This window comes from Dermochelys coriacea, chromosome 2, assembly GCF_009764565.3.
Source record: "Dermochelys coriacea isolate rDerCor1 chromosome 2, rDerCor1.pri.v4, whole genome shotgun sequence".
Lineage (NCBI taxonomy): Eukaryota > Metazoa > Chordata > Testudines > Dermochelyidae > Dermochelys > Dermochelys coriacea.
In genome coordinates this window covers 196597840-196613339 of record NC_050069.1, presented here as the reverse complement: position 1 = coordinate 196613339, position 15500 = coordinate 196597840, and the positions used below count along the sequence as shown (strand labels likewise).

The following is a 15500-nucleotide window of genomic DNA, read 5'->3' as shown; positions in this document are numbered from 1 at the left end:
TTGAAACCATTTGTGAGTGCACAGAACTGGAAAAAAAAGCCCATAGAACCACACACAATCTTTTTTCTCACTTTAAAAAAAAACAAAAACAGTTACATTTTTAACTTGCCCTTGGGCTGAGATTTAGCCAAGTTTTTAAGTTCAGAGCAAATTTTTACAACCCCCTTTTTTACCCTACTCCCTTCTCAGCAACAGAAACACAGATCAACCATTTTAGTATTGTAATTCTGGTAGAAGTCACTGTCATGCATTGCTTGAATGAGAGTTGACAGTACTCTTAGAAATATGACAGTACCTCTTCCCTTGATCAGTGCTTGCCATTTGGAAGTTTTCATTTTGGTAATTACATTTTTCCCAGATAGTAGCCGTAGTCATTGATCATACTAATATCATTATATCTGATTCCCCTATAAGTCACCTTTTAAAGACACTTTCTGTCTTTCCGTATCTTATTCCTTTGTAGTCACAGGATAAGATTTCAGTATTTTTTGTCTACCTCTCATCTGATTGATTACCAATGCCACATACTTCCCTTTATATGCCCTAGTAATATACACATCACATTCTTTCCCTCAGGGATCTTAATCAGAACAAGTAATGGCCTTTAGCTTTTCTCATTAGCAAAATGGAAAAGCACCATACCCAATCCATTAGAAATACACCATGGTAATAAGAGATTATAGAAAAATGGCAGCATGCCAGCAGACACGGGGTCAGTTTACCTTAAAGGATTTTCAGCAAAAAATGTCACCTTTTCTGTCTGGCAAGCAAACATTTTGATCCATAACTTACCGCATCTCTCTGTCAACCATTAAGCTGGTACCTCTTAAGTGCTGTGTGGAGAGTTCTGTCAGATAGAGAACATTCATAAGGATGAAATATGGGTGTTTGTAAGTGTATTAATGTCTTCCCCATTGTTACTGTGCTCAGTGGTTTTCTGCTTTCAACTTCCTTCACCCCGGGATTGTTTTTTTTTTCCTCATTTTTCTCAAAAATTGACAACCTGAATAAAACTGCAACAAGAACAACCATTGTTACTGACTCTTCTTTCGAGCATTTCCCTTAGAGCTTCTCCTCTTGTGCTTTCTGACTTTTGTTTTGGTTCCTCTCTAAAATTATTTACAACCAATGCACTGGACTTTGAATGTGGAGAGAAGAGCAATTAATTTTTTTTAGGACCGTCGATTAATTGCAGTTAACTCATGAGATTAACAAAAAAATAATCGCAATTAAAAATATATCATGATTAATCGCAGTTTTAATCAGACTTTAATCAGACTATTTAAACAATAGACTATCCACTGAAATTTATTAAATATTTTGGATATTTTTCAACATTTTCATATATATTGTATTCTGTGTTGTAATTGAAATCAAATTGTATATTCTTTTTGATTACAAATATTTGCACTATAAAAATGATAAACAAAAGAAATAGTATTTTTCAATTCACCTCATACAAGTACTGTAGTGCAATCTTTGTTGTGAAAGTGTAACTTACAAATGTAGATTTTTTGTTACATAACTGCACTCAAAACCAAAACAATGTAAAACTTCAGAGCCAACAAGTCCACTCAGTCCTACTTCTTGTTCAGCCAATTGCTAAGACAAACAAGTTTCTTTACATTTACAGGAGATAATGCTGCCCTCTTCTTATTTACAGTGTCACCAGAAAGTGAGAACAGACATTTGCATGGCACTTCTGTAGCCAGCATTGCAAGGTATTTACATGCCAGATATGCTGATCTTTTGTATGCCCATTCATGAATGCCCAACATTCATGCTTCGGCCACCATTCCAGAGGATATGCTTCCATGCTGAAGATGCTCATTAAAAAAATAATGTGTTAATTAAATTTGTGACTGAACAACTTGGGGGAGAAATGTACGTTCTTTGCTCTGTTTTACCCACATTCTGCCATATATTTCATGTTATAGCAGTCTCGGATGATGACCCAGCACATGTTGTTCATTTTAAGAACACTTTCACTGCAAATTTGACAAAATGCAAAGAAGGTACCAATGTAAGATTTCTAAAGATAGCTACAGCACTCGACCCAGGGTTTAAGAATCTGAAGTGCCTTCCAAAATCTGAGAGGGATGAGGTGTGGAGCATGCTTTCAGAAGTCTTAAAAGAGCAATACTCCGATGCAGAAAGTACAGAACCCGAGCCACCAAAAAAGAAAACCAACCTTCTTCTGGTGGCATCTGAACAAGCATTGGTCTGCACTGCTTTGGATTGTTATCGAGCAGAACCCGTCGTCAGCATGGACACATGTCCCCTGGAATGGTAGTTAAAGTTTCGTAGGTCCCGCTTCAGTGTGTCTGGCATGTAAATATCTTGCTATGCCAGTGACAACAGTCTGATGAGAATGCCTGTTCTCACTTTCAGGTGACATTGTAAACAAGAAGCGGGCAGTTTTATCTCCTGCAAATGTAAACAAACCTGTTTGTCTGAGCGATTGGCTGAACAACGAGTGGACTTTCAGGCTCTAAAATTGTATATTGTTTTATTTTTGAATGCAGTTTTTTTACATACATAATTCTACATTTGTAAGTTCAAATTTCATGATAAAGAGATTGCGCTACAGTCCTTGTATTAGGTGAAATGAAAAATACTATTTCTTTTATTTTTTCAGTGCAAATACTTGTAATAAAAAACAAATATAAAGTGAGTACTGTACACTTTGTATTCTGTATTGTAACTGAAATCAATATATTTGAAAATGTCGAAAACATCCAAAATATTTAAATAAATTCTACTATTGTTTAATGGTACAATTAATCCCCATTACTTTTTTAATTGCTTGACAGCCCTAATTTTTTTTCTACTGAATTGAATTGTTTTTCACTCAGCACTGACTTTAAGTATGCTTTACATTAAAATACATACTATTGATATTTGTGTTACCCAGAATAGCACAGGGAGTTTAGGCATGAATCGGTACAGACTGGTAATTGTGTATCATTTAAATGTATATGTGCAGGATCTGTCTCCTCTGGAGCTCTACCACACAAGGAACAGCCTTGGAATGCTGCTGTTCAGCCAACACCAAAGCACATCTGTTTCAACGGGCCTTTCAAGCATTGTTAATATAATTCCTGGGGAAATAAGTACTACACACACCCATAAAGCTATATTAAATAATGCATTATAGAGAAAGGTTGTTTGCTGTTTTTTAAAATGTTCTTGTTCTCTAGGCCTTAACCACCTACCAGTATTAAGAGGTATTCAGCACTAAAGTCAGCATGAAAGATCACTCCTCTCACATTTCATCAGCACTAGCTGCTTATCACATTTTCCCAGCTAAATGAGACATCTGACCACAATGCACAGAACGCATGAGCTGCTTGCCTGATTAGTATGTAATACTCAGGACATGTAGTGCTCAAAATGGGATGGACACAGTAGTGGAACCCTTGTAAAATTGCACTATAAATCCAAGCAGGGGAATAGAGCACAGTGATAATTTGGTAAAGGAGAAAGGAATATAGCATGAGGGATAATCCAAACCCTTGAAATAATAATTGTCTGTTTGCATCATTCTCTTTCTTTCAGCATTTGATTTGATTTTTTTCAGTCTCTTGCATCTTCTTTTTTTCCCCTAGTGCAAGGGAAAGTGTAAGAACTATGTAATTTCTGAGGTGTCCAGTGTTTTGTTTCTGCTGCTAAAACATGCAGGGGCTCAATCCTGTAACCCTCTGGTCACTTTGAGCACTGAATACCTGGCTATATAGTATAGCACATCAGTGTTGACTTGTGAATTGACAGTACAGTTAAATCCACTTAATCAGCATCCTGAAAAAGTGCATTTCCACTTCACTGTAAGATTGCCATGGAATAGATTCAGTGTGACACATTTCAGTAATCCCTTGTGATGGGATGGACTAGGTCCAGAGGCCCCCTGTGGGAATCTTGGGGTCCTGCCACATCCCATTCCAGAGAGGAGGCAGAAGAGAAGTCCTCCAAGTGGCCTAGCATGGCTGCAGGGGAAGCAGCCAATCAGAGGAACTGCAGGGAGCAGCCAATCAGGGCCCAGGAGGGGCACATAACAAGCTGCAGAGCGAGAGAAAGTCAGTTGCTGTCTGGAGCTGGAGGAGATAGAACTGTGTTCCTGGCTGTCTGAAGGAGCTGAAGGACCACGGACAGATCAGTCTGCTGGCAGGGACTGGGGGAGCAAAGAAGGTGCTCCTGGCTGTCTCCTGGGCCTGAACCCAGAGAGGGCCTCAGGAAAAAAGTGTCTCCAGGGATGAAGCCCTGTGGATATGGCCCATACTAGGGCCGGGACAAGTTAAAGACTGAGAGACCGGAAGGGATTTGTTCTTTTTCACAAACAGCCAGTGACTCAGCTGGAGGGCTGAGTCAGTGAAAACCTGCCTGAGAAACCACCAACAGGGGTCACCATAAACTGAAAGACTGCAGACACATCCGACCAGAAGGGGACACTTGTGAGTGGTGGGTACCATGCCATTACACCCTTTCACAATGGATAAATAGCACACTTAGGGCCAAATCCTGTAGTTTTCTTAATCAGTCCTTACTCTGGCAGAACACCCTCTGATTTTGATCTTCATTTTCCCTCGGTAGGTACTGAGTATGAATTGCAAGATTTTGAAGTACATAGAAAAAAAATCTCACAAAAATGCCCTTCCCTGTCCCGCACACAGACTTAACTAATGATCATGTAAATTTATGAAGGATGTGAACTGAACTGATTTCTATTCCCATGTAAAATAACATTTGTATTGTAATATGCTAAAACTATATTTCTTTACGTTTACTGGCAGTTTCATTTTCCATTGAAGGTACTGTTACCCTCATTCTGTGATCATATATTAATGTAACTGATGGATCTGATTAAAACGTTATGCATACAAGATTCCTTTATAAGGCTCTTCTTAATGAGGTAATCCAGCAAAAAGCCTTAAAACTGCCTTTTTTTATAGAAAGCTTTCATTACGACTTACAGAAATATTTGGATTCTAGGAATCTTGTAGGGGCAAAGGAAAGAGCAATACTGTATTTCAACTCCTGTATGGGCTTCATGGGTGTACTCTCGATGGTATATGCCAGTGGCTCACTACATCATATCTCTCATCTGTGTATTCATTTCCACACAGGTGATCGTAAAATTCTTTCTGCTTCATAAATTATAAATTTATAAATTATAAATACTAATTCTTATATTATCTTTCCTATGTTTCTGCCTTTCCTTCTCTGTTCATCTAGTTATCAGCTTTTAATTACATCGCTACATCTGTATCAGTGTTAGGCCCTTGAGCTGTCCATACTCAAGGATGTTGTTAAAACAGAAATGGAAAAGTGTGCGATGCAGGAGGAGTCATTATGTAACAACTCGGAATGTTTCTTTTACGTTGTCTTAACAATAAATTCATCCAAACTGCTTGGAAACTCGCTTATTGGGGGTAGAATAGTTTACGTCTTTTAAGACTAGATTCTTGGAGATAGCCTCCGTGAGACACATTCATCAACTGTTAGCATCGAGAAGGCACTTTGCTGCTTTTCCAAAAAGATCAATAACACGTTACAAAAATAAGCAGGCAATTCAAACCTGCCATGTCAGAAAACCCAGGTTTGGTTATTTCCGGTGAAACATTTTTGATGAACACTTAACTTGAAAATATTTTAACAGTCTTGGCTTCCTCCTCCTCAGGGATTAATAGAAAGGATTGTAGTTATATAGTGTCAGAGGGGTAGCTGTGTTAGTCTGTATCCACAAAAACAACGAGGAGTCCGGTGTGGTTCATGGCTATGTGTATCAATCTGGTTGAATTCACTTCCTCACTTCCACTTGGATTAAATATCCTTTATCTGAAAAATGCTGTTCACTCTGCTTTAGTAGCAGACCTGAGCTTGGGAAATTAAAAAGATTTATTATATAAGGGACTTCTTAGCTCATCTGCACTATTCTTTTAACACCTTTTCATTGCTCTGTTTTCCAAAAGTAAAGATTTTTGAAGGATACTTAGAGCTCATGAAGAGAAAAGGAGATTAGTTTGGAACTAGAGAGTATTCTTCTCTTCACCTTCATCTAACTTGCTCAGAGAATTAGGTAATCTCTCATTAGGAAGGTTGAAAGGGAAGTGATAGTTGGTGTTTGTAAATCCCCTTGTATTAATGAGCAGCAGGGAAGGGAGTTGAAATCTTCTAAAGGTTTCTGGTTTCTTCTTGAACAATGAATGAGATAGGCCAGTGACTGAGATCTGTTGAATGAAGGATGCTATTCTTGGCCACGCTATGGTAATTTTATGTCATAAAATCATATTATATTTAAGACCACTATAACTGTGGAGAAAAATATTGAAATACAGCTATATATAAAAATCATCATTTTTGTTTCTCACATCTTTTTAATGGGGAATTTTAAAATTATCACTAAAACTCATAGAAAAATTGCAGAGTCCACAGCTCTGTAGGGCTTCTAGAGTTGAGTCCCAAAATCAGAAAGTCTCTGTATGTTATGTCAGAAGCTATGGTTGCTGGGAGCTGTATTCCATTGAACTTCAACTCCATCTTGCCAGAATTATAGACTGAAAGAACACAGTGAGGCAATACTTTAATCCATCAGGGAACTGGGAACTCCTAGATGAGAAGGTAGAACCCAGAGGCAGAATGCCCCAAAGAGAAGGGATTTTATTCTATATTTTGTTAAAGCCTGAACCAGCAAGGTTCGCAAGATTCAGGGAATCTGTAGCTTTTGCACCATGCCGGGGAGGGAATTCTAAGGCAGGAAGGCGATTTTCCCCAGAGGGAGAAATTTATGATTAAAATGTATCCAGCAACAGTGTGACTTTCATCAGTTTCTCCAGCAATACAAATGTTTTCACGTAGCTCTATTGCTGATGCAGTGTCTAGACTTCTTGGATCATAAGTAAGAGCTGGCATTAATTCAGTGGATCCTAAAACACTATTATCAGTGTACTCCAGCACACACAAGATGTGAATTTCATCACAGCACAAATAATCACTAAGAGTGAAACTGTGGAACCCTTGCTCACATGAGTCAGACTGGTTAGCATTTATTCATACAAGTGGTCCCATTTAAGTGTACTTCAGTAGGACTGTACTCATGTAAGTGCTCATCAAAATGAGAATAGGTTCCTCCATTTGTTTCTGAGTTCAAAAGTATCTGAGTATTGTGGTGAGCATGTAAATTGTTACAGTGAGAGAAAAGATCTTCCCAGGATTCACTATATCTTTTTGATCCTTAAATAATTGTAAAACAGACTCACGGCTATGAACGAACCAATGTGGGTTTTTCACACTTCTTTTTCTGTCTAAAGGCCACAAGAACAAGTACTACCTTATACTCATGTTAGGTAGTACTTATTCATGTGAGTAGTCCCATTGACCATAGTAGGACTACTCAGATGAACGAATACCACTCAGTATGAATAAAAATTACAGAGTCTATATCTAGAATATAATTAAACATAGATATTAATTGGTATTTTCCAAATTCCTCTGATGTTGTGATGTCTGAACCTGGGAAGTATGATCAGTATTGTTATGCCACCCATCCCTGTTCAGCTTTCATGATGTAGCACATCCTGAGACTTATTGTGGCCAAGAGAGTTAACTCTTCATGTCCAACAGGCTTCTTCTATTTGCAATATAAGAAACAACTAGACCTATAAACATTCTGACAAATCAATAGATAACAGTCTTAAAGGTTGTAAAACTATGTGATGTAAAAGGTATATATTTCTTTACATTTTGTTAGACTTCTGGGACTTTTTGTCCTCTATACTTTGTGTCCTCAGACAGAAACAAAAACCCTAGAAGGGAGTGTCAGATGAATCAATCAAAGCTAAACTGGTGTCTATAATAAGCAAGACTTGAAATTAAGCAGTCAGACATCCTGAGATGTGCATTAGAATATTGCACAGGGCAAGCACAAACCAAAGGTGCTCTGGGTGCAGTATGTGAAAAAGTAGCAGTTTAAAGGGAAATCAGAAACATCAGCACTGCCAACACTGTTTCTCTTTCTTGGTGGAAATTGTTAGTCTTTAAAATATAGTTATAGTCACAAAAATGATTGTTCCAAACAGACACTATTTTACTGGTCCCAGTGTCTTAGAGTTGCTATTCATTTTGCTGTCAAAAAGCCAATACAGTGCTGGGACAGTGAGCGATAGCCATTCTGCTGAATATGCACAAGTCAGAATGGACCAACTACATTCCAGTTGCAGAATCTCCATTCCAGATGATGGCACATGAGAAAAAAGAAGAACCATTTGATTTTCAAATCCTGTTTTCATTTTGGCAGCAATGAAACTTCATTTTCCTTTTAGTTAATTCATCTGTTTACTTACAAGCTGAACAAATGTGTATGTATCTCACACTCACATTCCACTTCCTGCAGTAAAATATGTGAGAGTGGCTTTAAGTAGCAGAAATCTCTGCAAATATCCTAGCAGAGATTTCCCCCACATCAGTGCCTATTCCCAAATTATGCTAATTTCCTAGGACCCCTGGGAGACCAGCTACATTGAGGCCCTGTGACTCTGCTAATGCTCTGGCCTCTAGAAACCCAGTGGAGCTGGACCACTAGGGAGCCCCTGAGCCATGGCTACCTCCAGGAACACTCTTAATGCAGAATCCCTACCACACATGAATTTGAGCAGAGAAGATAATACAACTTCAATTTTTCTTCAGAATTTCTGTGAGGCTGGAGGGAAGGAAGTTTTGTACTCCACCTCTCCCCACTCCCCAAGGTAGCTAGCACTAGTCTGAGCCCACCTGTTACCCCACCACACTCCATAAGGTTTAGGAGAAGAAGCATATGATGTGTCAGAGAGAGCTGAGGTCCCATCCCAATACAGAAAGAGATCAGTGGACACAGTCCATCCCCTAGTATGGAAATTACTGAGACAAAGTCAACATGAAACCTCCTCGGTGCCATCTTACAGTCACTTTCAGAGATTAACCAACTGTAGAGCACAGATGACAAGAAATTAAAGTGCTTGGGATTATCTAGTTTAGAAAGGAGAGAAATCAGGGTGGCTTTGATTGAGGTAACCCCAAGGATGGTGGGCATAGAAAAAATTGATCAGTTTGTCTTTTTGACCTTTCCCCCTATACTATTAGAAAAACGGTCACTCAGTCCTTACTTTCATCTCCAGTCTGGTAAACAGATCCACCAGTATGGACCCTAACACCTGCACAGAGTCCTATGGAAAGCAGTTGGACTGTGTGTGGGCATTAAGGGGTCCACATTGGATCCTTGATGAGAGAAAGTGTGATCCTGTGGTTCTGGTACTAAGATGGGTTTCGGGAGACTCAAGTTTAATTCTGTTCTCTGGCACAAACAGTGTTTTTCTGTTCCCCATCTGTAAAATGGGGTTAATGACACTTCCCTAACTCACAGGGGTATTGTGAGGACATATACATTAAAGATTATGAGGTGCTCAAATACTCTGGTAATGGGTAACTAAGAGATAGCTGATGGTTCTGGTGAATGTGTGTAGTGAGGAGCTAATAGATGAGCAGTAATCTAAGAGTCAGAGTACATGGAGCAGCAGTGTGCACTGAGAGCTGTGATTTCTAAAGTGCACTAATGTGTTGTAATTATTTGGTCCATGTAGACCTTGCTGGTGCGCACTAAGTGTCCCCTACTGTTTTTTAATGTAGTATCATTTAAAACAGTACTATGTTAAAGCACACTAGGGAACAATTAGCATAAACTAGCAGGATCTTCATGGACCAATTAATGAGCAACATGCACCCCAGGAGAGCACATTACCTCCCCGGTTTAGACATGCCCTAAGATATCTATTGGTGCATCTGTTTGCAAGATTGGCACTTAATGCTTATGGGGCCAAATTTTCTGCCAGTATAGCTCCATTTCTGTCAGCGGAGTTAAACCATCAGTGAATTTGGCCCACTTTGCTTTTTATCCATTGAATTCAAAGCACTTAAAAAAGAAAAGTAGGTTTTACAGAAGGAGAAAATGATACATGGAGAGACAAAAGAGCTTACCTAAGGTCACTCAATGAGTCAGTGGCAGAACTGGGAATACTCCTGATTCTCTTGTACTCCAAAGGGTAGTACATTTAGAACTAATAAAAATAAATATTGCATGCATACCTCCTATACTTGTCCTGTGGAACTCATTACTGAAGGATATTGAAACAAATAAAGTGGCCTGACTTTAAAAGTGTTTTAATAATTTTGTGAGGCCTCATAGGATTTTATTTAGTTGTGTTTATTTGTGTGCAAACTAAGATGACGATAGGGATAATCACATCTAGTGATTCAGAGTACATATGCTGATTTTCTGCTGGGTTCCAGGAAGAACTTAAAAGAAAACAATATTGCCTAGAACTGCTTTTTTTTCTCTTTTTTCATAGACGTTTTTAATTTAAAAATAATTTGCTTCAGAGAAACAAACTTCAATGAGAATTTAAAACAGGCTTTGTGGAACTATGAGAGTGAGTACTTCAAGTAAAAGCTAACAATTAAATTGGAAGAATACTGTCAAGCATATAGGGTGGCACCAGATGACAGCAGCGTTACAAAGCAGACTGAATGAAATAGAAGCTGAACGGACTCGCACTCAAATAATATTCTTGTCCGTGACTAATGCTCATGGCCAGAGAATAGCCCTACTATATGCTGCAGTACAACAGGTATGTTTGTCTTAAATGTCATAGGTTGATTGACATTGACCAAGAAAACCCTGAACTCCTCAATCTGTAACAATTATATTTGAAGAGAAACAAAAAAATATCATCAGGAAGTTGTGGCAGGAAGCAGACGTAATATGGATAAGTGACACTCCTGTCTCTTTTTGACCATATTCAAGGAAGATGCAGTGAATTTCAACAACATCATTATAATTATTTACAAATACTGTATATAATGTGGTGCCACTAATGTGAGCTTAAATCCTGTACTCTTACTCACTGTTTTTATATAAGCAAAACTTCCACTGAAGTCAGTGGGACTTTTACCTAAGCAAGGACTGTGGAATTTTGCCCTCAGTATTCTTGTATGTGCCATTTCTGCACCCCAAACATTTCTTGGGCAGTGCATCTGTTACACCCCTCTTTGCATTCTCATAGTGCAGTTTTGCTGTGGACATTTCAAACAACACAGTTAATTTAAAGGTGAGCTGAGAAAAAGTTTGAAACGTGTATTTCACAATAATCAGTGGAAAAAATCCTGCAAGCACCTCCTAACTCAGCCAAAAACCCCCAAGCTTTGTTTAACTCATTTTAAAATTCATCAAATACATCCTGGGTAGGTTCAGATCTCTAGGGCATCTTTGGAGACAACATTTTGGAGGTGCCATCCAGACAATTGTGAGATTGGGCATACTCTGTGATTTTTGTCCAAGTACACAGATAGGACTGGGTAAGAACAATGTCTAGATCTGACAACTTAATACTGATACGACATCTGAGCATTTGAACAATCTGGTGCATTCAGCCAAAAACTGCTTAAGCAATACTGTGCATGAAGAGAATAATGCTGTACCAATGGTGAAATTCGCATCCACTCATAATTAAGGACTGGTTTCCTGTAGTGCTTGGGCGAGAGAATATCTTAGAAGAAGCTAGTACTGTATATTGACAGAATAATAATTTGGCAAAGTTTTGTGATATTTAAAAAGGCTTTCTGGATATTAAAAATAATTCATATGTAGAAGGAAATTTAGTTAGTGCCCCTAAGTACAAAAAGCAGAAACTCTCAGATACCTGTTCTTTCCTGATCTTCATATTCCCATAGACTTGATTCTTCCCATGTTCAGGGTTAAAGAGTAGTATGGAAGAAGCATGCTAATTTCAGCCCTAAGTTTGTTTGTTTTTTGTAGGTATCATTTAAAAATGTGGATTCCAAGAGCTTCCTGAGACTTTTCTGCATAATCAATGTGTTTGTGAGATGTTATTGTGTCTCCTTGGTATTTTCTTCTTATGTAGAAATAGGACTCTCTCCAGTTATAAAGCATACGACAAAATAATAAAATCAAAATCCATCAGCACTATATACTATGATCTCTTGGTGTTGCTTTCAATCATATGTGCCATCGCTAAGCAGGTTACGATGTATGAGTTTAATTGCCGATTTCCTACCATTAAGTAAAGTTATTAGCAAAAAATAATGGTGTGGCATATAGTGTATACAAACCAATATCTTCTGTACTGTAACCAAATCTGTGTAATGCGTCTAATATAGTCTTCTGTTGTTGCATTGTGGTTTTCTATTTCTAATATAAATGTGCCTTTGACTTATTCTAGTATATGACTGCTGCTGCACCTATGCAAGGGACCTACATTCCCCAGTACACTCCTGTGCCTGCAACAGCTGTCCCCATTGAAGTAAGTTTACCTCCATTCATGCAAGTAGGGTGAAGGGGTGACAAATCACAAACCTATTCCTCATTGAACCTGTTGTATATCAAGAAGGGTCTAATGTTGCTCTATCAAACCAGACCTTACGCTGCTCTTAGATTTGGGATTGCACTTGAAATTTCTTTTCTTTTCTTTTCTTTTCTTTTCTTTTCTTTTTTTGGAAGATCTGCAAGAGCTCTTGTTTTTGCATTTGTTTTGCTATGCATAGGAAATGGAATAAACCATTCTTGATGTTTCATATATTTGGGAGGGAGATGGGAAAATGCAGGAAAACAAAACCAACCAGCAAACCACAAACCCAAAGAGATTCCAGAAGAGAAGATGGCAAGAGGGTTTGATGCAGTCCTTAGTGAGTGTAGGTAACTGCTGAAAACATACAGCAACCAGAAAAAGTGATTGAGCAATGGAAACCTTCCTCTTGTACATACAGACGTGGAGGATGCTGCACTGACTGAGTGCTTTTTCATCCTTGAGGAAGGATTCGCTCTCTCCCTCCTTGGGGCTGAGTCATGCTGATGACATTCTAATGAGTAAGTATTTACTCAACCCTGTAGAGCACAAGCTGCCGGGAGCACTTCAGCCCAACCTCCACTGCTGTGCATCTTCATAAGGGCATCTGACACAACAAGAGGGAGGCTTGGGAAATAAAGATGCTATTACTCTTAAATTTGTATTCTTCTTTCTGTTTTTAACCTCTTCTCCCCTACTTTGTGATAAGCTGAGGGGCACTATTGTCTCAATACTTTAGTCTTCGGCTGTCTCTTCTCTGGAGTTGATGCTATTATTGCTCCACGAGTTGGCCAGTTGAGGATGCTCTTCGAGCAGTTGTTTTGGCACTTCTCCGTCCGCAGTCAAGTGGATCCACCATAGTTTTCCCATCTCCATAGCTTCAAATTCTCTGAATACCAAATGATCTACAACCTGATAGGAAAGGCCCCTACTGTTTGTTTTTGTTTGTTTATTTGTTTGTCGTATTCAGCTGGTCTTACTTAAATCTTCATCACATCAGTTTCACCCTAAATCAGATTTTGCTGTAAATATGACTACTTAATGACTACATAATGACTACTTTGAATAGCCTTATTAATTATTAAAGGAACGAAGTAGAAGACCTGCTGCAAAATTTGCTATAATTTGGCAATTATTATTTTATTATATTACCATAGCACCCTAGTCATGAGCGAGCACCCCATTGTGCTAGGAGCTGTACAAACAGAACAAAGAGCTGTCCCCTGCCCCAAAGAGTTTACAATTTAAATCTAAGGCAAGAGACAACAGATGGACGCAGATAGACAGGAGCTTACAAAGAAACAGTGAGCCAGTATTGGTCAGCATGGCAGGCAGTGGATTCTAAGAACCTTTGAAAAAGAAATTGACCACTCTGTCACAGAGATTTAAAATGCATCACCCATTGTTTATCTAGGACTCCGATAACAACAAAGTTGAGTGTTTTGTGCTCTCTCTTCTGACTCTACAGAGTGCAATCAACTACCACATTCTAATCCCAGAAGAGCGCTGCTGGTATCATTGACGTGGTTGATGCACACAAGCACAGAAGTAAACAGAATATGGCTAATTTCACAAGCCAATAGAAATGTAAAAAACTAAAAAATACCAAAATAGGACAAACAAAATTATCAATGAAATCATTGTAATTGCAGGTTTTCAAGACAAATGCATATAATGTAGAATACATACATATATGCCTCATAGCCTCATTAGTGCAACGTCCTATTAGGTAAAATCTTTAGTTTGTCTTAAATTTATATTAAAAGAGAAAACATTCTAAATAAAAACACTACATCAATGCAAATACACTTGTTCAAAGCATGCTACATTGTCTGCACTGTGTGTTACAGCAGTATATATTGCAAAATCCTGTGGGATTTGGTTTTGCTCTCACACCAGTGTAAATCAGATGTTAGACCAAAGTAAAGTCAGTGTAAGTGAGGTGGTAAAAACAGATCAACCATGCATATGTAATAAAAATAACATATACAGGGTGAAATCTTGGTTCCACTGAAGTCAGTGGAAACGTTGTGACTTCAGCAGGGCTGGGATTTCCCCCATAATGTGTAGATATTTTTCACTACTGCATATTAGAGCACAGTGCTCCAGGTACTCTATGAATTGAGGTTGTTTCTCATTGCCAGACCAGATCTTCTTGTAAATTGATAGCATTTATGTCATGTCCGCATGTGGTTTCTGCTATCTCAGACACTCTCAACAATGCAAACCAATGGTACTGATACACAGAAATAAAGAAGTGGTGAGATGGTGCTGAACACCTTCATGTGATTAATATCAGTAAAACCTGTGTCCCTATTTGCTTCCATAGGGTGTCGTTGCTGAGACTTCTCCGCAGACAGTAGCATCTTCATCACAGGAAGCCAGTGGTCAACAGCAACAGATGACAGTGGAAACATCCAGTGAACATGCACCTGCATATTCTTACCAACAGTCTAAGTAAGTAAGACTGTGATTAGTCACTGGTAGGGCCATATATGATATTGTCTTTGGAATACAGAGAACTAAGTTCCGCTCTCAATTGCGATAGTATAAATTCAGCGTAGTTCTATTGAATTCAGTGGAGTTACTCTGGTTTTACACCAGACATTGGCTCAGCAATCAGCACACTGGGCAAAATCCCAAACAGAGGCTACAACTTTTGGTCAAATTCTGCAGTGATATAAATGGAGCAATAAGTTCCACATCTGGTTGTTAGTTTTTGAGAATGTGAATGTAACTGACAAAGTTGTGCAAAACTAGTGTCCCTTGCACATTGAGAGAGCAGAAGGGGGTGCTGCAGGAAAGCCAACCTCAAGAAAAGCTAGGGGGGCTGTTTTATCTTACCTCTGACCTCTGCTCACTGCATTTGCTCCCATAGAATAATACCACAAGTTTAAAGTTTGACCTTGTTTTCAACGCTCTTAACAGCTGAGCCAAGGATACCTAAAAAAAAGCTCCTCATGTTCTAGAAACAAAACAGCCCTCACCTCTTCTGCTCTGGTGCCACAATGGAATTGTTACTCAGATGGGTGAGGTTATTTGAGTAGAAGACAGAGCATAAATGATTATGAATGACCCCAAACATCCCAAGTGCAATATACTCTCTTTTTTGCC

The 15500-nt window shown here is 38.6% G+C and overlaps 1 protein-coding gene across 1 annotated transcript in view; it reads left to right on the top strand.

Moving 5' to 3' along the window:
* Window positions 1-14847, top strand: part of RBMS3 (RNA binding motif single stranded interacting protein 3) — a 782080-nt gene extending 767233 nt beyond the window's left edge. Inside the window, exons 15-16 of the mRNA XM_038392245.2 lie at window positions 12264-12344; window positions 14716-14847. Of these exons, the coding sequence (XP_038248173.2) occupies window positions 12264-12344; window positions 14716-14847 (213 nt within the window). The remainder of the gene's footprint in view (window positions 1-12263; window positions 12345-14715) is intronic.
* Window positions 14848-15500: the final 653 nt, after the last annotated feature.